Source organism: Antrostomus carolinensis, unplaced genomic scaffold (genome assembly GCF_000700745.2).
Source record: "Antrostomus carolinensis isolate BGI_N321 unplaced genomic scaffold, ASM70074v2 scaffold1318, whole genome shotgun sequence".
NCBI classification, from domain to species: Eukaryota; Metazoa; Chordata; class Aves; order Caprimulgiformes; family Caprimulgidae; genus Antrostomus; species Antrostomus carolinensis.
In genome coordinates, this window is record NW_010332176.1 from 43,918 (window position 1) to 71,306 (window position 27,389).

The window sequence follows — 27,389 nt, forward strand, 5'->3', positions numbered from 1 at the left end:
AAAAGGTGACGGGTTAGATCTGACATCAACACGCATCCATGCTGCAGGGCACTGAGCACCTTGGAAGCAGCAGGCTGGGAGGGGTGGGAAGTGATCCTGGGTTAAGGAAACAAGTGAGAAGAGCACAAGAGCCAGTCGAGCGCTGGAGCGTGACACACGCTGCTGGTTTTCAGCTCGAGTGCAGGTTCCTTTCACAGATGTATCCAGACCAGGACAGAAAGGTTCATCCCTTGCTTTAGCAGAGGGTCTTCTCCTGAACTTAAGTCTGTCTGGAGGTGGGCCTGTCTCTAGTAAAGCAGTAATGATTCTCTGTCTCTTGGTTGCATTCCCCAAATGCTAAAAATAACAGGTTACTTAAGCACTCAGATCCTCAGACCTGCCACATCAATCTCCCGTCTTTGAGTCTTATCACTTCCATAAATTCCTCTGTTTCTTACAAACCTACTTTGTTTGTGCAGCCTGTCACTGTCTGGTCATCAGGACAACAGCTTTAAAAACAGCAGACTCAGTATGCAAACATTTTTCTTCTTGCCTAGTCACAAACCAAACCACTTGCTCCTGTGGGTATCTAAGAATTCAGTGAAGCTGTGGATAAGCTCCCTCCCCGCTCCCACTTGACTCCTTGAAATTGAGTTTTCTAAAGCCTTAATATATTGCCTTCCCCACAAAATTTATTTTTATTTGTGCCTTTATATTCCGTTTATGCCAGAACCAAAGGAAACCTATATATCTACCCATGCTGGTAAAAGCAAATCAGTCTGGATGTGTCAGTTGTTTTGCTATTTATGGGCTAAAGTGAAATGAGACTTGAGTTACTTTTGGTGCTTGTTTTACAGGAGAAATGAGTTTACAATAAGAAGGTCAGACATTGCCTAAACTCAGTCTCATAAATGAGTTTCCTGAAGCAAAGCACTCACTAAAATTGATGCCTACTTTGTTCATTATCTGTGATTCACTTTCCAGGCAGAATAAAAATACTCTTACATTTCTTTATTGTCTCGCTTTGCTCATAGATTGGGGAACACCCGTGTACCCCAAACCTGAGCCTGTAGGCCTGGCCTTTAAACTTCTGGGGCCCAAGAAGGGGATTTAAAGCGCTTGATTGTGATGTGAGGATTCACATTGTAGATTGGTTGCCCAAATTCCCTTTATAATATCCCTTTATATTCCCTTTATATCACTTGTCCCTGCGTGAGAAGCTTTGTTTTTCATACTCTACGAGAGTTATGCCTGAATAGTCTTAATTTCCACCCCACCCTGCCCCAAGCCCATGGTAATCAAGTTCTGAGGCACTTGAAAAAGCAATATTTGCCCCTGTGAAAACACAGAAGCAGGAAAAACTTCTTCCATGAAGTCATGGAGCAAGAATGGTGTGGTGAGGGGTGGCCGGCGAGGACTGCGCCGCACCCCACTGACATTCCTACCCCCCCCTTCTCCAGGGCACAGCCACACGTGTCGTGTCCCCTCCTCAGGCATTGTCTCCTCACTCGGCATCCAATGGACAAATATAGGCACGAAGGAAATCTGCTGATGCCTTTAAACAGTTATCACCAGTGACCTTGAGATAGCGGCATATAAAGTCTGGACCAGGCGGAGTCGTGACACTTTCTGTGTGCTCTCCAGGGTGAGTACCAACCTCTCTCACTTCTAAATGTGGGTAGCCAGCTGTGCTCTAACTCCGTGCCGTGGTTTTGGTGTGACTAAGGTTTTCATGTGGCTTAAGGTTTTTGTAGTAGTATCACTAAACATATAGCCTATGTCAGTCACCCTAGGCTGCTGCTTGAATGCTAGGATGGCAAATACATGTTTCTTCTCTAACATCAGCATGTTCATTTAGCTGAACAGAATAACCACTTGGGAAAGCGTGAAGTCCCTTGTGATTATGCATCTGGCTGGACTGATTAGCCAGTACCTGCAAGTCATATTTTCTCTTTTCTCTATCATCTCCAAGAGGTGATGGTTTATGCAGTTTGCAATTTTAAGCAGCTCATTGGTCCAAGGAGTTCCTTAATCCATCCTGAGTTACAACCCTTGGAGAATTACCAGGTTCCCTTTCAAAGAGAGGTGGAGCCTCCTGTCCTCGCTATTGTGGATGAGCTGTTAACACTACGGTAGCTCTTCCAACAGCCCCAGCAAAGAAAGACAAGGTCCTTCCTTTCCAAGTCTGAAAGCATCACCAAATTGCTGGTGATCCTGGGCATGCCACTTATCTTTGTGTAACAATACTGGGTGTAGGTGTTTTCAAGGATCTTCCAAAGTTCATATACAAGCATTGGCTCTTTTTGTTGCTAGCTAGAAGAGACTGAAAGGAAAGCAAGTGTCTTTAACTCTGCCTTGTCTTTCCTGACTACACTGCTTTTTAAATATGATCCTATGACCGTAAACCAAACAACATGAATAGATATGAAAAAAAAAGAAAAAGAGTTAAGAAGGCAATAGCTGAGTGACTGTCCCCAAGAGGTCTGCAAATGGAGCCACGCTGCACAGAAGTGGTTTGGAGTACTTTGGTGTATATTAGGACTTGTAAGAATCTGTCCTGAGTCCTAGAGATTAACAGTGGAGTGGGTCCTCTGCATGTTTAATGTGAAATGGCACTTGCCTGCTCTAATGCTGTTCTCTTTAACTGGATGAACTGATGTAATTTCATTGCTTTACCAGAGCTAAGACACACTCCCCGTGGGAGAGAGGCTTTGCCATGCTATTTGTGTGAATTGTGCCTCCAGCTGGGAATTTTGGTCAGCTCATCTGATGTTAAAATAATTGGTGATAGTTGTGCTTATGTAGGCTCTTAATCTTTAAAAAGGAAAAAAGTTAAGGCACATTCTGAGGAAGAAAGTTTTGCTCTACAGCAATGAGACAGAAGGTTGCAAGCTTGTACTGTGGCAGCAGGAGAGGGTTGAATGTAAAACATTTGGCAGCTCTACTGTCTTAGGGCTTTACATTCCCCAGAAGGAATGTGTTGGGGGGAAAAAAACTGCCTTGGTTGTTGAAGAGTTTTTATCCCTACCAGGATTTTGTTAGAAAGAAACTGAATTAAAATTTGAAAGACTAGAGTGTCTGTCTTGATAGGGTTTTTGAAAATTAGTCCAGCTGTTCTGGATATTGCACTGTAAATAAAATAATGGAAGAGATAGTATCTGAGGGTCACTTGTGCAGCTTTGGATAGTAATCAAATGGTGTCTTAACTTTAAAGAAAAATATCTGAAATTCTTAAATTGTGTGCACATGTGCATGTGTATGTACACCTTTTAGCAGAGAAACTTCTTTTCTAACGTGCTAATTCATGTGATCAGAGCAGAGTGCTGCAGGTAGCAGAGCTGTTTCCAGCTCCAGTGCTGGCTTTCTCCAGCAAAAGGATGGGCATACATCACTGGAGCCACACCAAGGGTGCAACACACAACCTTGCAGCGTTTCTTGGTTTGCAGCAGTCTTGCTCCATAATTCACAGAAAACGCCTGCCTGAGACGATGCTTGAAGTGACTGAGTGGCAAAGCCCCAGGGAGATGTGCTGGAGAGCGAATCTGATGTGCTCCAGGCAAATTTGAAAGGGGCCAAAACATGCCCCTGCTAAGTGGTTTTTAAAATCACAGCTTCAAGTGGTCTGTTTTATCTCCTGCTTTTAAGCACCATATGTGCCACAAAGAAGAGAATAAATTCTCCCATGGAGATAACTGTGACCCACGTCGATGTTTTGAACCACACAGGTTCCATCTGGCTTTAAATAAGCCGAGCCAGGGAAGGGTTTAACTAAGGGCGCAGTGTAGCCCCAAATCTGTGTTGGTATTTATGCTTCAAATTAATCATCACTTTGATCAGCCACCTGCCACATTGTGCTGAGTGTGTTGTATTGCCTCAGATCATCAACAAAATTTTTTAAATATATATATTTTTTTATTATTATTTTTCAGTAGACCACGTCCCTTTCTTTCTCCACTTTGAGTTGTCCCACCTTGAACACTTGCCAAGATGATGGACATGTCGGAATTCGGGGAGGCTGCTCCCTTCCTCCGAAAGAGTGAGAAGGAGCTGATGATGGCACAGACCGTGGCCTTTGATGGTGAGTTGCAGTGCCCTTTATGTTGCTAGTGGCCAACTGAGAGGGACAAGGGTTACACCCAAGTGTAGTAGTGGGAATACAGAGCAGAGCGTTGCTGCTGCTGTGCTGCTGCTGCTGCTGTTTGAAGTACCTCGTTCAACCAAGTTCTGGTTTCTTTCTTCTGCAAAGCTATTTTAAAAAACCCCAGGTAGTCCTAAATAGAAATAATTTATCAATTTATGGTAAGTAAGTAATTAACTAGATTTAGCGGCAAGGTGTATTTGTACTGCCCTGCTAAATGGGGGAGGGAATCACTTCTTTGTCTGAAAGAAAAACACCGCACACTGATGTGTTCCTGTAATGAGAGAGATTCTGCAGCCTGACTAGATGTCTTGTACCTGTATATCTCTTTGACTTGCAGGCTGTATGATAATTTGATGTTAGCTTTTAGTTTCCCATAATTTACTTTTCATGAACTAGATTTATATGAGCCTTGAGGTGTAGTTGTAAGTATAAATACAGCAATTACCACAGCATTTCACTCTTCAAAGTAGTTGCTGTAACTAAAGACCTGAAGTCTAGTGCAGCTACTCCAAACTCTAAAAAGCCACATGCATAACTCACTGTGAGTCATTAATATTGCTGTTTTTCAAGACAAACCTCAGAAGAATGTGCAGAAATAAGGTTAAATCTGATAGCCAGCAGGCAAATATGTGGGTTGGATTCCTCGCTCAGATTGCAATTTTCTGTGTGACTTTTTAGCAAACGCCTTAATTTGGGCTTGGATCTCAGTTCCTCCATCTGCACACTGGTGATAATGATTATGGATTTCCTGTGGAGGCTGAGGCTTAGCCAGCATTTGTGAAATATTTTGACACCTTGTGCTGGAAGGATCTAGAGGAAGCCAAGTGGTAGTTTCAAAGGGGAGAGACAACATTTGTGAGACCTTCACCTTCTGCTTTGGCAGGGAGCTCCTCAGCACTACTGATCTGCTGTGGTCCCAGAGGTTTTGTGTTGCTTGTGCAGAAAAAGTAACCCAGCAATCTCACTTAGGTAGGCATGGTGTTACTGTTTGTCATGAGGCTCTGAACCCTTGGACTCCTTCGTTTCACAGGGAAGAAGAAATGTTGGGTTCCCGATGAAAAGAAAGCTTATGTTGAAGCTGAAATTACCGAAAGCAGCGGAGGCAAAGTGACTGTGGAGACGACAGATGGAAGGGTACCAAGCTGGTTTTGTCTGATCCATAACTAACAAGGCAGGAGCAGCAAGCTCCAGAGATTGCCTGTCCTGCTTTCAGCTCAGCTCCCTGTTTCATGAAATGGGCTGTGGATGGGAAGCCCCAGTAACTGCTGCTGTATCAGAATGACATGCAAAAAACCACAATGTGGTGGTGGGAACACGAACATCAGCCACCTCCCAGCAGCGGCAGGTCTGGGAGCAGAGGTGTGCAATCAGCCAGTTTTAGTTTGGACTCCAGAGGTAAAAGCCCAGACTGCAGATAAATCCCATGACTCCTTTAGCAGCCATACCACCTCGCTTCTTACTTTTATAATTTTGGCCTTCCACCATTCTTCTGATAACTGAGAAAACAAACTGTATTATGTACATAGGCTGGGCTTGAGCTGAAGGACTTCCCTCTGCAGGGGAAAAAAATAATATGTTCTCCTGCAAGATGTGTGAAGCAACAGAATATCCCAGTGTTACTGTATTTATTTATCTTTGCAGACCATGACTATAAAAGAAGATGATGTACAGTCAATGAACCCTCCCAAATTTGACATGATCGAGGACATGGCTATGCTGACCCATCTGAATGAGGCGTCTGTGTTGTACAACCTGAGGAAGCGCTACAGCAACTGGATGATCTATGTAAGGGTCATTACAAGGGTATATTTAGAAATCTGCATTTTAAGTGCAGATTTCATGTTTGAACACGTTGTATTCTTCATATTCGGTTTACAACTTTGGTAAGTCATACAAGTGAGGGTCTTGCTTATCTTTTCAGGAAAGAAGTTGCTTGGAGCTGGCTTGTGTCTGAACCCAGACAGACAAAGCTGAATTTATAAGATGGTGTCTAGTTCTTTGGGTTTACTTGCTTGCCTAGGAGCGGGGTGCCATGGGACAGATTTTCAGCAATCAAGGAGTTGGGGAGACCTAGTTTATTTTCCCTCTCCTAATATTAGGTACTTATGTTTATCATTCTACCAATGTGACTTTCAGCATCAATTTCCCCACTTGCCAGATATTTCATCAGAATCCAGATAGTTTGGTTTATTCATGGGGAATATGATAGAGTTATCTGTTTGTTATTTTATTGTTATTCATGTCAACACCAGCCATGGAGATTTCCTTGTTAAGAAACAATGCCTCAAGCTTAGAGCACTCATGTAATTTTTAAGTATGAGCCTTTTTATCTTTAGTTCAGTCATTTTATTACCTACATTTTCATTGCTGACATCTGTCTTGTTTCGCTCTGGCCTTTTCCCTTGCTCTGTAACTTCCTTGTGACACCATTAACATAATTTCTGTCAGCACCAGGACAAGCTTCTGTAGCATCTGATTTTATGATGCCAAGCTTTTGCTCTCAGTTTGCTGTGTTCAGTTGTGTCTGAAATCAATTAGGGGGATCTATAGATTTTCTAGCCAATCCCTGTTCTGATTTTTGCTGTTCATCAGAGGAGCAAATCCAACTTTTTCCGATTTAAATCCTGATTGTTAAACATTTTCTGCATTTATCTAATAACCCCTATATGGAGATATATATGGCCTAAAGCATAGCTTTGCTTGCAGATCAGTATAGGTAGAAAATTAAATTTGTCTTCTTGCTTTAATCCACTTACTGGTTGGGGTTTTTCTTTTCCATGTCAAAAACAGGACTGAGGATTCATGCCAGGGCCATTCTGGAGCAGGTCCTAATGCTATTTTTAGGGGAAGACACCTGGATTTCACCTGAAACTTTTAGAATGTAGTTGAGATCATTAATTCACATAGTGTTTGTGTCTGTACAATAGCTGGGTTTCTCTGAAGAATTTTGCCTTAACCTCGACTAAGTACCTAAAAAGTTACCAGCTAACACCAGTTCCCTGGGGTTACAACTGAAAATGCACTCCTCCTCAGAACGACCAGGTCCCAGCTAACTGATGTAAATAGCCCAAAGAGTGACTATAGAGATTTTTGCCAACTGTGTTTCTCCAAAAGCTAAAAAAGCTTCACAGCTTTGGGGAATAACACTATGAAGTTGTTTTCTCTCTGAATACCCCAAGGTGCTCACGTCAAATTAATAATGGGACATTGTTTCTCTTCCTAAGTATAGAGTTTGGACAGGAAAGCTGTAGCTTTTCTTCCCTTCACTATAACTGTTTTCGAGAGGAAACAACTCTCGTGGGGTAGCAAGGCAGAAAATCAGACGTGGGTCTATTTGCTGCTCCTTTGTTTTGCTAAAGGGGCTGTTTCCGTTTCTGGTTGTCTTCTTGAAAATACTCTTCCCCCTTTGGAAAACTGTTTAATATCTGTAGTTTTGATACCAATTGCCAATAGGAAGTCACTTAGCAGACCAGTATCTTTAGAAATTCAGGTCAAAGGCTGAAATTCAAGTCAGAATTCAAACTGAGATCAGAAGATGGCAACAACCAGATCCTGCTTGGTTAACTAAGATTTTTTTCTTACTCCTTAAGCTGTTTTTTTTCACTCTTGGTTTGTGTTCCTCTCTAGACCTATTCCGGTTTATTCTGCGTGACTATAAATCCCTACAAGTGGTTGCCTGTCTACAAGTCGGAGGTCGTTGCCGCATACAAAGGCAAGAGGCGCTCGGAGGCACCTCCCCACATCTTCTCCATTGCTGATAACGCATACCACGACATGCTGCGTAGTAAGTGGCACTGTTTGCTTTCCAAATTGGCTTTGCTTTATTAAGCTGAGTTGATTGGCATCAGACAGAAGTTTGTGAGAGCTTTCACGGTGTGCAACAAATGTGCACATACTTTACAAGCCACAGGGGCTTAGCAGTCTGTGTCATTTTTTAAATATATATATGTGTGTATATATATTATATTATTATTATTTTATTTTTTAAAAACTCCCCTGGCTGTCCCTGTGGTACTTCTGATAACAGTAAGCTCTGTATGTAGATTATTTGTAAGGTGCACAAATTTAGGTGTCTGAAATGGGTGAATCCATCAGTTTGTAACAGAAATGGGGCCATGCCCCAAAGGTCTGGGAGTATTTTCCCAACCTCAAAAATAAATTTACTGTCAGTTTATGCTCAGTATTCTAACGCTTCTAAGATGTACACATTCAGAGGTTAGTGAAGGCCAGCTATCTAGGGTGCTGCGTGCACATTGTTTGTACAAACCTGCTGTGGGTCAGTGTTGCACTGACTGCTGTGGGTCTGGGCACAAGCCCTGCAGCAACAAACTCCAGATTTCTTGTGAATTTTTCTCTCCTTGACCTTCAAGTTATTGGAAAAAAAGAGTTTATCAGCAGAGGGCAGCAGAGATGTGTTCACACCAAGTCCTGTGAGGCATCAGGGTAACTCCCAAAGAGACTTGGTGGGAACACATTCCACTCTCACCTGGTTTTAATAAAATGAAAGTGCCACAGCTGTGAGGGGACAGAAGGCACTGGGTGGAGGGGATGTGTGTGTGGCTGCAAAGAGATGCTCTTTTAACAGATAAGTGTGAAATATGGTCAGGCTGCCCAATATGTAGCCTGTCATGATGACTGGAATTAAAAAAAGGGGAATTTAGGCTCAACAGCTTGGGAAGGCGCTATGATTTAGCATTTGCTGAACTTGGTTAATAATACATTGAGGTTGCAAAGTGTTCTAATAAATGTTTGTTTCTGGTCAGGCCATTAGCAGCAGGGGTACCATAAAACTTCATTCCAGCAGCATGGCCAACTGAAGAAGAGTACATATGAATAGTAAGGAACGGCCTGTGAACAAAAAGCAAAAATACTTGGGTTGGTCTAGTATTGCGGGAGCAGAAGGGGCAGATGTGAGCAAAGACATACTCGGGAGTAAGACAAGAAGCATTCTGATGACAGTAAATTAATTCCTTTATTATAGTTTCCCAGACACAGGCTGAACGTGCACAACTGACAGGTCTTTAATACCGACTTGAACAGAACACTAGAGGAGGGGGATTCAGGGCAGGGCTAGAACTTGCCCTGATGGAGGTTGGACTAGGTGATACTAGTTTTTATCTTTCCATCTCAGCTTCATGTGATTCTCTCCTGTCCTTGCAGGACTGATTCTGGAATAGTTAGCACTCATTTGCAATTATAACAAGCACTTTGTACAACCTACTAAGTTTGTCTCTTTTTCTTTCCTTTTCTTTCCTTTTCTTTCCTTTTCTTTCCTTTTCTTTCCTTTTCTTTCCTTTTCTTTCCTTTTCTTTCCTTTTCTTTCCTTTTCTTTCCTTTTCTTTCCTTTTCTTTCCTTTTCTTTCCTTTTCTTTCCTTTTCTTTCCTTTTCTTTCCTTTTCTTTCCTTTTCTTTCCTTTTCTTTCCTTTTCTTTCCTTTTCTTTCCTTTTCTTTCCTTTTCTTTCCTTTTCTTTCCTTTTCTTTCCTTTTCTTTCCTTTTCTTTCCTTTTCTTTCCTTTCCTTTCCTTTCCTTTTCTTCCTTTTTTTCCCCTCCACAGATCGGGAGAATCAGTCAATGCTGATCACGTAAGTGCTTCTTTTTTGACTGATTTGAGACTTTCTTGCTGCAAAAAACTTGGAAGAAAAAAAATCCTACTGAAATACAAGTTGATCCTTGAAAACTCAGCTAAATTGCCTATAGAACTTGATCCAAGCCAAGTAACCGGTAACTTGGCCATCTGATGGCTGCCTGGAGTCCTATGGGAAAGAAGTAGCTAAGGATTTGATGGAGGCTGGCCCATTTCTCATCCCCATCTGGTGTTCATTCCAAGTAGGCATGAAAACAACTCAGCAGGCAGTTAAAGAATCTTCTTGCAGGGTTAGCCTTGCTGAGTCTGCCCTCTTTAAACGTAGAAGACTCTTTCTTTTCAATGTGGTTGCTCTTGCTGCAAATTATATTTCAGAATGTTGTGTAGACACATCTAAAGGGAGGGAGATGACCAAGGTAGAAAAGAAGAGGTATGTCATTTACCAGCAAGCATGAATGATGGAGTGGTGGATGTCTCTCTGCACAGTTCATATGTGCTCCTGGATAATGCTGACAAATTACCCCAGCTTTTCTTTATGTTTTATAACTCGTTAGCTATATATAGGTATACCTCAGATCCTCAGTCTGGATGTTTGTGATAAAACTTCATGCCTTTAAAGGAAGCTCAGTGTAGCATGCGTTTGTACAAGATTTCTGAGCCCAGTCACGTGAAGAAATAGTTACTACTACCGCAGGCATTCACCTCTTCATTCAGCTGTGATTTCTGCTGACATGGCCAAACAGTAGGCTGCAGAAATCAGAGTCAGTGGTTCTGAGAACAGGCTGTGAGCAGGGAGGAGCTGGCAGGACAGGAGAGTTGAAAGGATGAGATACAGCTGTTTGAGCGATGCCTATGTCATCTTCCTCCTTCCTTTAGCGGAGAATCGGGTGCTGGCAAGACTGTCAACACGAAACGTGTCATCCAGTACTTTGCCACGGTGGCAGCCCTGGGTGAACCTGGTAAAAAGAACGTAAGTCTGCTGGTGGTTGTTTCATGTCAGACTCCCAAGGTTTTTTCTGTTGTGTACAACTAACCTCACAAGTCTGCATCCCAAACACTAGACCACGTGTTAGACCTCAACAGGCATCGTTAAGAAAAGAAACTGTTGGGGAAAGATACTGACACTTCTACACAGCATTACTGAGGGCATGCTCTTCAGAAGGTAGCAAGGCAATGCTCACCTGAACTTGCCATGCTCCAGATGGAGCAGCAAAACCACCCCTGGTTCTCTGGTTCTGAACAGCTGCTTGTTGCTGCTGCTTTTTTCTGGGAGTTTTAGTTCTTGTGGATGTAAAAGCTGATGAAAAGATGGAGAGACTGTGAAGATTAAGAATTTTTTTCTTTTTTTACATGGAAAATAGTCTTCAAAAGGACTAGGATTATCATTTCTCATAAAAATGTCTGTTTTGTTGAGAGCTTCTTTGTCCACAAAAAAGAGGAACGTTTTAACAAAAGATTTTTTCAGTCAGCTTTTCTGTATTTCCCTTTGGATAAGTGTTGTTCTGCTTATAAGTGCTCTCTAAGGTTGCAGTGAATACTGTATTCATGCTGCTTTTTATCTGGTGTTGCTATGAGCTTATTCGCTGTAAGCTTCACTGCACTTGAAGCCTCAATGCTTTTTTGTGGTGAATTAACTGATTCCTATGAACTTTATTTATAAGACCAAAATTTTAACCAGGCTTGGATTCTGTGCACATACCTCACATCACCAAAATCTAATATACATTTATCTGAGGCTGGCAAGGCTTTCTTAACAAATGATTGAGTGGTCCAGAGCCAGCTTTTTGTGTGCAAGGAGGTTGGTGTTCCTAACGGTGTCTGAAACCCGGTGTGCTCGTGGAACAATTGTGCAAATAACAGATACTGCAGCTGGAAGATATTCCATGTAATTTATCAGCTCAGGTTACATTTTGTTTTCATTATCATCACCCTTTTTTTCCCAATAATCCAAGAGTTCAAGTGCAGCATAATCTAATTGTCTATAACTTGTCTGTTTGCATTTATATCCTTTTATTCTTACCACCTGGCACCAGTCTCTTTCCTCTGTGCAGTTAGTTAGCTTTTTGGTTCATTGTGGAACATCACCAGAGCAAAACCAGGTAGATGTTTGGAGCAGGGATTAAAACAACAAGCTGGGTAGGAAAAGCCCTTGTGATGTATGGTGGATGCAAAGTAACAGTTGCATGTGTTTTTTGAAGGAAGGCTTCAAAAAGTCCTGCTGGGTGCTGATGACCACTAGACATCTAACCTTGCTAATCTTTATCTTTTTGGATGTCCTTTGTGTTAGTACTCACATTCTCTCTTTCTTTTTTTCTCAATTGTGTTCCCCTTTTGACAGCAACCAGCTACCAAAACTGGGGTAAGTCATCAGCTTTGCTATTTTATCTTTTCCAGGTGAAAATGGTACTGGGCTCTGTCACTGCATGTCATGAACCTCAGCATTTCATTTAGCGTGTTTTCCCCCATTGAGGGATCCCTGGAACCCAGGCAGTTGAAGTTTGTGTGCTTGACAGTTAATGCTTTTCTTATCTCCAAAAATCCCAAATATTACAAGCTCTGAGTGCTTTCAAATCTAATGCATTTTAGTGCTTGTCACTGTTTTTAATAGCCCAACTTCTACACACATTCACTTGGATGTCCCCACACGCTTCACAGTAGATGGGAAAATATGGTGATTTATTTTGTATGCAGGTGGCATAAAATATCCAATCTGCAAAGCAAAACAGTAGAGACCAGTAGAACGTTTGGGGCTACTTAAGCACTCATAATTGACTGACTATCTTGCTGTTATGCCATTCACACTGTGCCACCCCTGGGGTAGAGCTAAACCACTTTGCTAGGGAAGCTTCTCTCTGTAAGTGAATACATGGCTGAGTTCTAGCTGACAGCCACGTGTGTGGCCTGTAGGTTTCTCAATAGTATTTAACCTTGATTTCTAGGGAACCTTGGAGGATCAAATCATTCAAGCAAACCCAGCCCTAGAAGCTTTTGGAAATGCCAAAACCCTGAGAAATGACAACTCCTCACGTTTTGTAAGTCTGTAACATAATGTAATGATGTCCTTTTCAACAATGGCCAGTTAATATCTCTGTAATAATTTTGTCCAGTAAAATGACTAGATTTCCACACAGGGGAAGAATAATAAAGTAGGATCTAACCAGGAAAAACTACTGAAAGGGTTAAAGATAAAATGAAACAAAGAAAGATGCACCCTGAATAATTGTTTAAACTGTACATGATGAGGAGACAAATAAAGCCTACCTGTATGAAGCCCTTTGAACAGCAATGGCAGATCTGCCTCTGCTCCATAGCCTTATTTTCCTACCATGTTTTCCACTAGCCAGAGTCATTCCCTTTCCCTATAATAGCTCTACTTTGTCAATAAGTATGGGAAATACACCACAGTCCCTGCTCCCTCACATCTTCCCCCGCTGCAGGCCCACACATGCAGCAGTGCTCCTATCTATGATCCATATCATCCACCTTTTTGGCAAGGTAAGCTTGCCCCTGCTTGTCCCTCAGTGCTGACATGACCTTGGGCATCTCCTCGTTTCCATTAAGCTTGCAGGACAGCAATCCCCTCGGGAGTGCTGCCTCTGCAACATCTGGTTGATGTTGGCTTGGAGGACCCAAAATGAATGGCATGAGGATGACAACCTGAGTTTGTAGCCCATGCTTCCTTAACAAATCCAGTTAAAAATGAAATTGGAAGGGGTCAGAGGTTGTAAGTGTCTGTGGAAAGCTACACAATTGTATAAGGAGTTTGTCAGCTGGAACAGAAATTAATTATTTTAAAAAATTAATGTGTTTGAATATGATAAATTAAATGAAAACTACTCAATTTTAATTAATTTTGGGGGATGAATGTGCAAATTTAATGGGCAAAGCAGTGTAAAATCACAGCACCCTTCTGACTTAAGTAGATACATGTAAGTTAAGACTGCGAATGAGGAAGAGTCAAAAAAGGAGCCTGTGCGTCTCATGCCCAGGCTTATTGCTCCGAGTCCTGCATTACAGTAAACCTGCATCATGAAGCTCAGAGCTATGTGCTTTCCCGTATCTTAGCCTGGCAGATAAGTACTCTGTCATCCTTTCCCCACAAGCTGATTACATAGCTGTACGTACAGGTTTAGACTTGGAAAAGTGTAATAACATTGTTTGATATTTCCCATTGAAAATCTGCCTGTGGAAAGCCAAGGAGTTAGCATAAACTGATTCCTTGGGCCAAATGATTGCCTTCAAGCAGCATCTTTTGTTTCCCCTCTGTGTATACTATATGCACTAATTAGAATATTCTTCTGTGTGAATTAGGGTAAATTTATCCGAATCCATTTTGGAACCACAGGCAAGCTGTCATCTGCTGATATTGAGATTTGTAAGCAGCAAACTCTCTCCTTTTAAAAAATACAATTGCTCATCTGAAAGCTTGGAGAGCCTTTCTCACTGAATTTTCCTTTGTGGGATTAGATTTATTGGAGAAATCCCGAGTGATTTTCCAGCAACCGGGCGAAAGAGACTATCATATCTTCTACCAAATCCTGTCAGGAAAGAAACCAGAGTTACTGGGTAAGCATTGCATGGATCCACGGCTTTTAACAACCGACTTTCAGCTGAATAGACAGTGGCTGAGGAGAGGGCAGGGGGAAAACCCATGTGCAGAAAGGCCCTTAGGATTCCACTTGATGAAACTGAGGTTCTGCTGTCAAATACACCCTTTTAAAGATGCTGTTCCAATGGCAGCAACAGAGACCATTCTTCTGATGCAGGCACCCTACAAAGTGAAGTGATGTTACAGATTAGTCTAAAGGGTTTGATGCTCAGACAGGACTTTTAAAATGTAGCATTATAAAGGCAAAAAACATCACACTGAATTTGTGTAATCCAAGGTCTTGAGACATCTGGAAAATGCTACACCTCCAAAAATGTTTGTGGTGATAAAACTTTAATTATCCAGATTTTCACATGTGAGGACATCTGCTTACAGGTCCATGAAGAAAAGCTAGTTTCCTCTTTCTGCCTCAGGTGCCAAAACTGGTATCCAAGGATGTTGTGTAGCAAGGGAGAATATGCAAAGCTGCCTGCACTTATTGTGTGGTGATCACCCCTTTCAAGCTTCCCCTGGCTGAATGTGGTCCCATAGACCTGCTGGAGAAGAGCAAAGAGCAGATGAGGTCTCTCTGCTCCCATCTCCCGATGCTTTGAATAAAACATTCACTAGTTATTTAAGTGATGTGGTTTGCTGGCTTTAATTTGTGCTCTGAAGGAACACATTTTATAAAATACATTGAAGAGTCACTTTATTGCTCCACTAAACTCCTACTAAGCCGCAGCAATCATAATCTGTTTTGAAGCCTTATTATCCTGACAGTGCGTGGTCAAGTCCCTAACCCTCTTAGTTTTATGTGGCCTAATTCATGACAATTACGGGAAAGATTTCAAGGAAGCATTGCACTGAGATTCCTGTGAGAATCCCTGTGCTGGGAAAATATAATCTTTCTCGTAAACTGTCTGTCTGTCTGTATGCTCTACAACAGCACACACCTTTCTGGTCAGTAGAAGCACGTCTGCAGGCTCTTGAGGAGACCGAAACCAATGGAGACTTTTGTTTTGTAAACAAAAAATATATGCCTTTGTATCTAAATATAAATATGTATAAATATAGAAAAATGCAAATGTAGATAAATCATAACATAGTGACTGCACAGCAAAGACAGACTTATAGAGAATATTATTTAATATACACACATATTGATAGGCATATATATTTACATACATACATGTATGTTTAGACATGTAGATATGTGTGTATGCATATAAAAGATTGAAATCTAGACCAAACCTTGGTCTGCTGAATGTGAGTGAAACTCTGTTGATTTAGAGAAGCAGGACTCTCCTTGTAGTTTTGGAGCCAGCTAGCTTTCTAGAAAACAAATCTACATTTTTGGGTTTTGAGGTGAAGGAAAAGGAAAGAGGAGAGAAAGAAAGAGCCAATATTCAGACTTTTGGTCATCAAGAGCCAAGTGTTTTCTGCAAAGAGCCCTGGAAGTCACTATTTTGTGAGTCTGTTATAAAAGAGGGGAACCATGCCCGTTTTCCCTGCCTTGGATCATACTAAAATCTTTTTCTCTGTACTTAGATGGGATTTCTACTCCTACAGGCATGCAAGGCAGAAAGTAGGGCTATATGGGAAATTATGAACTTGGTATACTGCCAAACTTGCTTAATAGATGTGCATGCAGTATTCCTGTATTATTTTTATTCACACTTTCTCTAAATCTTGGAATAATAGAATGCAAGAGTTGGTTCCTGCTCTGCAACAACAACAACAACAACAAAAACCTGAACCTCCCTCCCAAAAAAAAATGGAAAACAACTTTATACACAGTTATGCAGAGACAAATGTATGTCAGAGTTGATCTTGTGATCCCCATTTTTTGGGGGGATATCCTGAATGGATGGCAGTTTTGACCTCTGCAGTTCTTTTACAGATATGCTACTGGTATCTACCAACCCATATGACTACCACTTTTGCTCACAAGGAGTAGTTACAGTGGACAACTTGGATGATGGAGAAGAATTGATGGCAACAGATGTAAGCCTGTATTGATATGACTGTGCTTCATGGATGAGGTGCATGTGGGGAGGAAAAGTGCTGGCAGGAGCCTGACTTCTGTCATGGAAACTACTGGACTAAAGTGAAAGCAGAAACTAGTCTTAATTGCATTCATATTATGAAACATGAGGCCTGATTAACTATTACACTTTTGAATCATGGCCTTGCTCCATGTAATGCCCATGGGCACCATGTCCTTATGATTTTGGTATATAAAATGCTAGATAAAGGGAGCATTCCTCTTGCTCCCCAGCCACTGCTGGGTCTTCAAGGTGTTCCAGTGGCTGCTTTGTGAGATAACACCCCTTGGCAGGTTAGTAATATCTGCCATGCAAAGGTAGACTGCGGGGCTGCAAAATGCCATGGTTTTTGAACAAGTACATAGCAAAATATGTGTTTCCTCTTCACAGCAAGCCATGGACATCTTGGGATTTGTGCCTGATGAGAAGTCTGGTGCCTACAAGCTCACAGGTGCCATCATGCACTTTGGGAACATGAAATTCAAACAAAGACCCAGGGAAGAGCAGGCAGAAGCTGATGGCACTGAAAGTAAGAATAACACCCAAAATTTCTCCTTACCTTCAAAAGTCTGGCATGTGTCATGCAGTGTGTTGAGGACGAAGCAGCATGTTTGCTTTGATCTTACACAATGTAGCCCCTGCTCAGCCAAGAGTGCTGTGCTTTATTTGTAGCAGTGGCTCATTCAGTGGCAGGTAAAGGTAAATAGATGCAGAGTAACCCAATGAAATTCTGTTTTGTGACCATTTGAACAGAACAGTTGTAAAAAACAGTTGTTGCTTTAGCCTTCTCTTTCATGTCTTCATGTCTTGCTTCTTTACTTCCTCTTGCACCTGAAACTGTCTATAACCAGGGTGGAGATATGTTCTTTGCCCTGTACCTGAAGAGTTTCTCAAGTGATTCTTGCAGCAATTGGGGTCTAAGGTAGCTAGATGTCCTTCTCTACCACAAGGGAAAGTACAGACACACCTAACACAGATAATTAAAAGAGCAAAGTCTTTATCCAGTCTCTCTTTTGAAGTGGATGTACTTAATATTTTTTTTTCTTGGCTAGGCATATTTCCATGTGGAAATTCAAAGCCAGTTGAAACCTTGTTTCTCTTGATCAGGTGCTGACAAAGCTGCCTACTTAATGGGAATCAACTCCTCCGATTTGGTTAAGGGTTTATTGCACCCGAGAGTGAAAGTTGGCAATGAGTATGTGACCAAAGGTCAAAGTGTTGAACAGGTAAGAAGAAGCTTTCAGGGTATATGCATACCTGTCCCACAAGCCTTGAGGATTCATCTGTAACATCTCAGAGATACAGACAGCTGCTACAAATATTAATGTGCCCTTCTAGTACCTATACTCATTTTATATCCCCAAACTTGGAGGAATAGACAGTGAAAATGTGGGAAACTGGTGAAGAGACTGACAAAGGAATAGTAGCCAGCACTGCGTTTGTTAGGATTGTTGTATTAAATATGCCTTGGTGATCATAGGAACCACTGTGAAATTTCATTTAAACCATAAGTAGGGATTGAAATAGGCTACTGCACTGAAATCCTTGTGTTCCACTGTGAATTCTGTTCCACACAGTGGTATTTTGAAACTTTTATTTTAGGTTTTGTATGCTGTTGGAGCCTTATCTAAGGCAGTGTACGATCGAATGTTCAAATGGCTGGTGGTCCGTATCAACAGGACATTGGACACTAAGCTGCCAAGACAGTTCTTCATTGGAGTCCTGGATATTGCTGGGTTTGAAATCTTTGATGTGAGTATTAATGTGTGAGGGCTTGGTGGAAGGACATAAAAGATAACAAGCGATAACCCTTGGGTGGGTAGCTCTTCTATTCTAAATGAATAGAAAGCAAAGTGCCAAAAAAGCCATAAAGCAAATAACATATATATGATTTTACAAGGTTTTTCCATTAACAGATGTAGGAAACACTCAGCTTTTAGCACATGCTGATATTTCCTGGGGAAGAAGAGGGTGGCAACCTTTATCAAAGACAACATCTCACATGCTTTGGGCTGTTTTTTATGAGAATGTATTGTTCCCACTATTTCTCTTTGAAATAAAGCATCTTTTATAGGGCGTAGTATTTCTTCTTCTTTGTATCTTATTATAAGAGATATATCTGAATCTCAACAGAAGAAATAATTTTTTTACAGTGATAAGTTTCCTTCTTGCTGTTCCACCCAGCCCCTACCATAGTTAACTGTGGTGCAAATGCTTCTTTTTTGTCTCCTTCTGCAGTTTAACAGCTTTGAGCAACTCTGCATCAATTACACTAATGAGAAACTGCAACAGTTTTTCAACCATCACATGTTTGTCCTGGAGCAAGAAGAGTATAAGAAAGAAGGCATTGAATGGGTGTTCATTGATTTTGGCATGGATCTGCAGGCCTGCATTGATCTAATTGAGAAGGTATGTACAGGAGTGTATTTACTGAATTGGGTTTTTTCATGATGCTCCCTTGGAGATGTTCTCAAGGTCCAGTGAACAGAGTAGGATAAAGAGCAGGACAAGTTACTTACTGTGCTAAGTTACTTTGCTTTCTGTGTGCAACACAGAATCAAAGGAAAATTAGTATTTGAGGCTACTTGGGTTGACCTCTGTAAATTTGCCTTATAGAGCCAACAGTAACCACAGACTATAACTGTTGATTTGTACAATCTTCCTTGGTTTTTCCTTTTGTCTTTCTCTGTCCTTGCTGTTCTTCCATTTACTTTGTTCCACATATGCTTAACATCAAACTTATTTGTCAGCTTTTCAGGGAAAATCCTATGTTTCAGTCACATGCCCTATACCTCTCCCCATGAGGATCTTGTTTCTCACATTACATGCCGATGTGCAAAATCCTTCATGCTCTTCCTAACCTGGAACTATTTCTTCCCTCTCACTGTTTCCCTAGTATGGGATATGAATTTCCTTTCCCCTCCTTTGTGAATACAATGTGGTCCTGGTGGGGACAGCTGTCCCTTGCTTTACCTCTCTTCCTGCCACCTCTTGCAGCATGGCATCTAACCCTGCTGCTATGTGATGAAAACTGATATTTTGAGTCTTGTATTAGCAGGACATTGAAACAGCTGGAGCAGAAAGGCTGATTATTAAGTGCTCTTCTGCTCGATCACTTTCTTCTCCAGGGGTATGATAACTGCGCATGATCCTAGTCCCTCAAACAATTTGTCCAGTGCTACGAAGTTAGCTCATCTTTTCCTGAGACACGAATAAGAAAATGCCAGTTGGTCCAACTACCTTGAAACACAAAACAAACTCTTTCTGGAGGTCATCATAAAGCCTCCTAAGGCAGAAGTGACATACTTAATAGTCAAAGGTGTAGTTACTATTTTAAATAGTAGATGAGAGTAGTCATCTCCTCAGGATGAGAAGAAATTTTGCAAGCTTAAAATTCCATCACATCAAACTTAAAGGTTGCACAGCTACTGCAAGCAGGCAGTCTAAGCATTTTCCAACAAATATGTTTTTAAATCCACAGCCATTGGGAATCTTGTCTATCCTTGAAGAGGAATGTATGTTCCCGAAAGCTACAGATATGACTTTCAAAGCCAAACTCTATGACAATCATCTTGGCAAGTCACCTAACTTACAGAAGCCCAGGCCTGATAAGAAAAGGAAATATGAAGCTCACTTTGAACTTCTTCATTATGCTGGTGCAGTAAGTTCCTCTGCTGACTTGGTATTAGAGGTCTTCCAGGTGGGGTTTGGCCATAGCACACAACAAGGGAGGGTGGGAAGGATGAAGAGGGGAAAAAAGGACCAGTGAGAAGTGAAAGCAGACATCTCTCTCTGCACAAGTATTGCCACACAGTGACATGCTACCAGACTCCAAGACATCTGGTCCTTGGATACACAAATAAACTGAAACAAAATGAGGAAGGCTAATAGTGCTTTTGCTGAAAACATGCCTTGCCTTTATCACTTTTCCTATCATCAGATTCTGACTCTTGATTAAACAGCAGCAGCAGCAACATCTAACTATGCATCTTGGTTCCCTGTAGAAATGAACTGAATAATTTCTGCCTAACTTCAGGGATGTTTAAAAAGAAAAAGTTATTTGACATCACTTTTTGCTCACGTTAGGACCAGTGTGTCAAAGTAGACAAGGGAAATGTGGTTAATTCTGCTGTGAATGTTCAGTTAACAGGTCTGCTGATGATGGGATGAACAGGAAAACAATCCACTACTGTGATACTTGAGCCAAAATTTGCCCATTTCAAAGCTGTTTTCAGACCAGATGGGCAGAAAGAATTTGAGAGGGACACAGGAAACTTTTTATCAAATTATAGTTGATATGAAGCCTCAGCACAGCAGAGCTGGAACCTACCTGATGTTGTTAATTTCAAATTATAATTGAACATTAAGTTAATTCTATATTTATTAAGAGAAATTATTCCCATCTCGCTCTTTATCTGTAGTTGTTAATGATTCAGCAAAGACAATTAGAATTTCTATCCCCCTGTGGTACTAATAACAGAACATATTTTCCCACTAAATAGAACTGTGGCAAAGTCCAGGAATTAGATTTTTAATAATTAAATTTCTGACAGAAAATCTTGATTATTCCAGTGTAGCATGCTGTTCTGAAGCAACATTATTAATTGTCCATTTTATAGTTCAGCATAACTAGAGTTCCTGAGACACTGATAGCACATGGTATCTCTACAGCCAACCACATGGAGTCCATGAGAAGATGTAGGGACCAGATAGTTTGGAAGGGATGTGTGGGATTCAGATGGTAATTATTAGGAAGGGAGTGTTGGGAATTAGGAAGCAGAGAATTGGAGGGGGAGTGATGAATAACCAGGTAGCTGGTGCTGCTCTGAGAGCAGCACTTCACAAAGGCCATTGGCTTCAAGCCAAACTATAAAGAACTACTGGTTGCTCTGAAGGGGAACATTTGCAACCTGTGGTTTGTTTTCAATGTCTTGCTGTAGGTGCCCTATAACATCATTGGGTGGCTTGAGAAGAACAAAGACCCGCTTAATGAAACTGTAGTAGGTATTTTCCAAAAATCTTCCAACAAACTCCTGGCAAGCTTGTTCGAGAGCTACGTTGGTGCTGACAGTGGTAAGCAGAATCAGCTCACATGGGTTTTCTTTCATTTCTGGGATGTGTGCTTGAGAATGAATTTAAGAAACAAAACAATTCTCTCAACTGCAATTGACTCAGTGCTAAATGAGGCAAGGACTAATTATTTAGATGCACACAGCATCTGTAGGAGTTTGCCAGTTATACCAAGGAGGCCATTAACTCAACTAGTTTAAATACGTAATACCTCTGAGCGATTTTGGCAAGGAAATCTGTGTGTTGTGAACACTCCAATGGGAGTTTGAGCATCCAAGTGTTCAGATGCGTAGGCAAGTGTTGCACAAAAAAGTTTGTACGTAAATGCTTATGAACAAGAACAGCTCTTGTTTCCCACGCTGTAGTCCTCCTCATTTCCTCTCTAGCCACTCTGAATTAAAAAAGAAATACAAAGTTTAAGAGAATGTTTTGAAATATTTTGTTGGATTAGTGGCAAGAAGACACTGAAGGTACCTGAACACCATTCCACATTGGCCAAAGTAGAATATTTTGCCAATATATCTTCCTTTTTGTTGCTGTTGTGGTTTTTTGTTTGACAAGAATAATGTATGTCTGAGAATATATTTAAGCTCGATGCATTACACAGAATTGTTTTATTTGTGAGAAGACAAGTAGCAAGCATCCAGAAAATTTATCTTAAGTAAATAAAACTGGTGCTTATTACAAAGATGTAGCTCTTGTGTCCTGAAGTTGCAATCACTTACAGCCTATTTATTAGTAACCTCATTTCCATAGACGGTCTTGTCATGAATCATAAGACACTTTCTCCGGAAGCAAGCAGGCTGCAGACTTCATAATGTGAATAAGAGATGGAGCTGAATGTAAATAAAAATCCTGCCACTAGCAAATTCTTGCAAGTTACTAACTGCCTGTTTGCCCATGGATATTCCTGTCTGTCGGAATACTACCTTGCTTTTTCCTCAGTGTGAGGAGAAAAGAACAGCCCATCCAGATTAGCTTCTTCCAGTCTGGGCAATGTCTCTTTCAAAAAGGGGAAAGGCTGTGGATAATTGCATTGAGCACATTGTTCTCTTCACTTTGTTGACTATTGTTGACAGGTGACAGAATGCTAGACCTCCTGGGAATGATCTAATGGTCCAGTGTTTAGAAAGCTGCAGCAATTGCTGTACATTTTTAGGTCATGTTTGGCTCTTGTGAAACTTCTGAAAGATCACGTCAGAAACTAGCATTGCTGTGGAGGATCTGAGTGATTTTGACTCTAAAGCTTTAAGCAAAATCAGGGGATGCAGAGCTGCTATATCTAAAATTACAAAATAAAGATTAATTTCCTTCTATTCTGGATAAATGTTACTTGTGCAAGTTCAGTGTCTGCATAGCAGACGTGAGAATCAGTGTCTATACAGTACAACATACAGTATAAATTTTCCCTAAACATTACTTTTCTGCATCATTTCACCCTAAGGGCTTTTTAATGTAGTAGAAATGACCCTATTTTGTTAGAAGTTATTTTTCTACCTTAGCCATATTTATGGACTGTCTGCATAACAAGTGGTGCTGTGTAGATCTGAAATGTAAATACAATCCAGAAAGCTTTCCTTGTCTTTGACTAAAATTCTAAGTATGGACAATCGAGCTGCAAACTTGTGATACATCACACTTGATGTTCAGAATGTTCTGCATAATATTTGAGTAAGCAGAGCCATCAAGTCATTAGCTATGCCTTTTATTCAAAGGGAGTTGCACTACTCGAATGGTTTGTGTGTCTCCCATGCCCTGCAAGCACCCCTTACTGAGATACAGATTGTGATTTTAATTTTTTTTTTTCTTAGCTGACCAAGGTGGAGAAAAGAAACGCAAGAAAGGTGCTTCTTTTCAAACGGTGTCCTCATTGCACAAGGTTTGTTTACTTCTTCCCACCTGATGGTTTGAGTTAAAACAGGACCTTGAAGAGGAATGTTAAGGATTGTGATGGACAAAACAAATGGAAATCCAACATTGGAATCTGATTCAAGGCCTGGGTTACTGACCTTGGCTAAATGAATACACTATTTTTAAAACTGCATGTGTGAGGGGCTGCTCCATTTTATCTTCTTTGAGCATTCAGGAGATTAAGTGGTTTTTATTCTATCTGAGAAAGTATCACAAAATGTTGTGAACAACCTTCATCACTTATTTTGTGGCTTATAGCTTCATGCATATCTTTGGAATAGGAACTGATCAATTTGTTGGTCTCCTGATTACTGTTTGTAATTGAATCCTAGGGTTAGAGCAGCCACGGAAAACAAAACTTGTTGAAGGGAGTGGCATAGAGCCTCATTTTCCTGAGTAATTGCATCTACTGGGACTGGCCTGTGCTCTTGGTGCAAGCTGTCGCTAGGATCTTCCCCAGGGAAAAATGGGGCCTGTAATTTACCATTTAGCACCATTTCTTACAGAAAACATTGAGGAAGCTGTAATGTAGGTAAATCTCTGATAGGGAAGAAAGTAGTTATCTCCCACTAGTCATGTCATGTTATCTTGTTTGGAGATACTCCTCATGAAAGGAAATCACGGGAAATCCAGACCTGTATCTTACCAGCTGAAGAAGTGTAAAGATAGCTGAAGGATCACTCAGACAGTCATTTAATAATGCACAGAGAGAAGCCCACTTACAGCACGCAAGGAGCTGCTAAGTACCCAGCTCAGATTGTCTCATATATCATCCTGACTGGCATATAAGAAATTTCAGTTTGAACAGTTGTGCTGATCCCAATCGTATTCCACCTCTAAGTCTTTAATTTTCCGCTTGCTAGACAAAACATTTTCCACAGAGCTCTGTGATCACTGGTAGGCACTGAATGGTTGGCTTCATCTGAGCTAACCTGCTGCCTGCCTGGGATATGTCTGATTAAGATCAATAAAGGGAAAACATTTGGCCAGGAGGACAAAAACCTAGCTTTTATGAGGAACAGATGGGAAAGGTGAACTATCCTCACTGAGTGAGAAGGTGACTAGGCAAAAATGCAGTTTGCTTTACAGAAATGCTCCGCAGGATGATACCGCATCTTGCTTGCTGTTCATCTTGTTTCTGACATTTCTGGGGTTGTAAGTAAAACACATATCTTCTTAAGACTTTGCTAAAACTGATGTGGATTCCTATAATAAAGTTAATTTGTACTTTAGTTTATAGTTTTGGTAAGCTTATAATTTTATGGGAGGCTATTTAGAGAGATGACCTTAATAAACTTAACAACCAACAAACCAAAGAAATAAGTGATTGGAATTCCACTAAACTGCTAAAGCTAATTGTGTTTTTAATATGTCTGTTCTAGGAAAATTTAAATAAGCTGATGACTAACCTGAAATCTACAGCCCCTCACTTTGTACGATGCATTATCCCCAATGAATCAAAAACTCCAGGTAGGGGAAGCACAACAGTATTAAAATTTGAGTGTGTTTGAACTATATCATTCCACTACCTACTTCCAAGTCATCAGACTGTATTTAAATATTGTCTGTGTTTTTCACGGTATCCAATGGTGTTGCTTTTTCAGGGGAAGACACTTCACATTTTCCAGTTCCCTTGATGAAATTAAGATGAAGCCCCAGGGAGAAGCTCCATTTAATTCAGCTTTGTTTTTCCCCTGTAGGTGAAATGGATGCTTTCCTTGTCTTGCATCAGCTCCGCTGTAACGGTGTCCTGGAGGGCATCCGTATTTGCCGTAAAGGTTTCCCAAACAGGGTGCTTTATGCTGACTTTAAACAAAGGTAACACAGACCTGTGTTGTCTCCTGTCCTAACACATCAGTCAAAATAAGCAAAGCACATCTTTTCATTTTCATTTGAGGTATTTTATTCCATTCAACTTTATTTTCCATTCAGTCTGCCTGAACACAGAAGGCAGAATTCTGCTCTTTCTTGTATCCCTGCAGATGCAAAGTAGGAAATTACCCTAGGTGATTTTTTTTTTTAAAGTTTTAGGGGAAGAGAGGAGGGGAAAAAAAGGCAGAATCTAGGCCAATTTTTCTCATTACTCATCTGTTATTAACAGGTACCGTATTCTGAATCCAGGCGCAATTCCAGAGGATAAGTTTGTGGATAGCAGAAAAGCTGCTGAAAAACTGCTGGCATCTTTAGATGTTGACCACAACCAATATCGTTTCGGACACACCAAGGTAACCAGAAAAGACCATCACTGCTTATGTAATGAAAGAAGTGATGGATCTAATCTCTAATATCCAGAAAAAGGATATTATGCAATTTCTGGTGGTGGTGATTAATGAAGAGTCAATAATACAAGGAACCAGTAATATAGCAGCAAGGTGATATTAATTTTTCAGCTGTGCTAGAGGAATTTTATTTCTCAGGCTCAACCTCCCACAAAGTTTTTATTACAGCAACGTGACAAGTGAACACAGCAGCAGCTGATGCTTCATGTCCCCCAGTAAAACAATAGTTTATTTAATATAATATAGGTACACTCAAACATATATGGAGCGCAAGATCAGCTGCAGCTTTTGAAATTAATCCATGTGCAATTATGACTTGATTCCATCAGCAGGGATCTCCACGAGTTGGGAGTTGTGGTTCAGCTGACCTGCTTTGAACCCTGCCACAGTTTAAAAGTACTGGGGCAATAAAAATGTGGCAATAAATATATGGCAATAAAATAGTTTGGCCTATTCAAAACTAGGGAGATCCAGTTTTAAAACAGCTTTGGAACTGTATAGTGCAGTCCCTGATAAAAGTAGTATTGGCCCTCTATACTCTTTTCCTTTATAATGTGTCAATAAAAGTACCATTCTTCTGAACAATTTCAATAAGGTCTGTGTAATTCTGGAATAAAATAATTTGTTATGGTGAAATGGCATCTGTGCATGTACCAGGTGTTCTTCAAGGCTGGTCTCTTGGGCCATCTAGAAGAAATGAGGGATGAGAGGCTTGCGAAAATCTTAACGATGATCCAGGCAAGAGCACGTGGCAGACTGATGCGGATTGAGTTTCAGAAGATAGTGGAACGCAGGTATGAAGGGACCTCATTAAATCTTAGCAGATAATAGTCATTACCATTTAATTATATGTTGAATAGAGCCATTATTACAGTCCCTAAGGCTATCGCTAACCCTAAATTAAAGGTTTAAAGTGGATGTATGATAAAAATATTAGCAACTGTATATTAGTTGCCTGCAGCTCTGGTAAAAATCAGATCTGGAAATTTTCCATGTCTCTGAAAATCAAAAGATATAGAGGAAGTTTCTTGTATCTCTTGGAACCTAGTACAAGTTCCTAACATTATTGAGAACAAAGCCAAAGAACTGACTGAGAATGAAAAAAAAATTCTCACTTTCTCAGTTCAAGCTCAGCTTTAGGGAATTTTGTTTGTTTGTTAAACCAGGGACGCCCTTCTTGTAATTCAGTGGAACATCCGTGCTTTTATGGCTGTGAAGAATTGGCCCTGGATGAAGCTTTTCTTTAAGATCAAACCTCTTCTGAAGTCTGCAGAAACTGAAAAGGAGATGGCAAATATGAAAGAAGAGTTCTTGAAACTAAAGGAGGCCCTGGAAAAATCTGAAACCAGGAGAAAGGAACTTGAAGAAAAGCAAGTCTCTTTAGTTCAGGAAAAAAATGATTTGCTTCTCCAGCTCCAAGCTGTGAGTAGACACATATATTAATAAATTTATTAGATGTTATTTGAAACTCAAAGGGTTACAGACCAGAATGTTAGTGCAATTCAATTAAAATAAGGTGTTGGTCTTGTCAGAGTCTTGCCAAAAATTATCTCGGATAGAAGTTTTAATGTTCTAGCATATAAGCAGGTGGGCTAGCAATGCAAATCTTAACAGGTTCTGTCCAAGGCAATGTCTGTGGTAGTTAGATATGGAAGCAGTCTTATATGTGACTAGTCATGCTCACCACTGTCTCATCTTGCTCCATTAATTACTTGTCAGTCTTCCGAAATCAGGAGTAGGAAATTTTCCTTATGCTATGTAGCATTGGAGCAGGTTCTCTAGCCACTTAC

At 40.7% G+C, this 27,389-nt stretch overlaps 1 protein-coding gene across 1 annotated transcript in view; it reads left to right on the forward strand.

Moving 5' to 3' along the window:
• The first annotated feature begins 3,920 nt into the window (after positions 1–3,920).
• LOC104529176 (myosin heavy chain, cardiac muscle isoform) overlaps positions 3,921–27,389 on the forward strand; it is a 44,560-nt gene continuing 21,091 nt past the window's right edge. Inside the window, exons 1-23 of the mRNA XM_010173392.1 lie at positions 3,921–4,057; positions 5,151–5,254; positions 5,762–5,905; positions 7,748–7,904; positions 9,677–9,704; positions 10,583–10,676; positions 12,045–12,065; positions 12,646–12,738; positions 14,018–14,081; positions 14,174–14,272; positions 16,195–16,298; positions 16,730–16,868; positions 17,447–17,565; positions 17,942–18,091; positions 18,578–18,748; positions 19,821–20,000; positions 21,280–21,412; positions 23,221–23,288; positions 24,703–24,790; positions 25,021–25,138; positions 25,422–25,545; positions 26,257–26,393; positions 26,766–27,021. Of these exons, the coding sequence (XP_010171694.1) occupies positions 3,967–4,057; positions 5,151–5,254; positions 5,762–5,905; positions 7,748–7,904; positions 9,677–9,704; positions 10,583–10,676; positions 12,045–12,065; positions 12,646–12,738; positions 14,018–14,081; positions 14,174–14,272; positions 16,195–16,298; positions 16,730–16,868; positions 17,447–17,565; positions 17,942–18,091; positions 18,578–18,748; positions 19,821–20,000; positions 21,280–21,412; positions 23,221–23,288; positions 24,703–24,790; positions 25,021–25,138; positions 25,422–25,545; positions 26,257–26,393; positions 26,766–27,021 (2,682 nt within the window). The 5' untranslated portion in view covers positions 3,921–3,966. The remainder of the gene's footprint in view (positions 4,058–5,150; positions 5,255–5,761; positions 5,906–7,747; positions 7,905–9,676; positions 9,705–10,582; positions 10,677–12,044; positions 12,066–12,645; positions 12,739–14,017; positions 14,082–14,173; positions 14,273–16,194; positions 16,299–16,729; positions 16,869–17,446; positions 17,566–17,941; positions 18,092–18,577; positions 18,749–19,820; positions 20,001–21,279; positions 21,413–23,220; positions 23,289–24,702; positions 24,791–25,020; positions 25,139–25,421; positions 25,546–26,256; positions 26,394–26,765; positions 27,022–27,389) is intronic.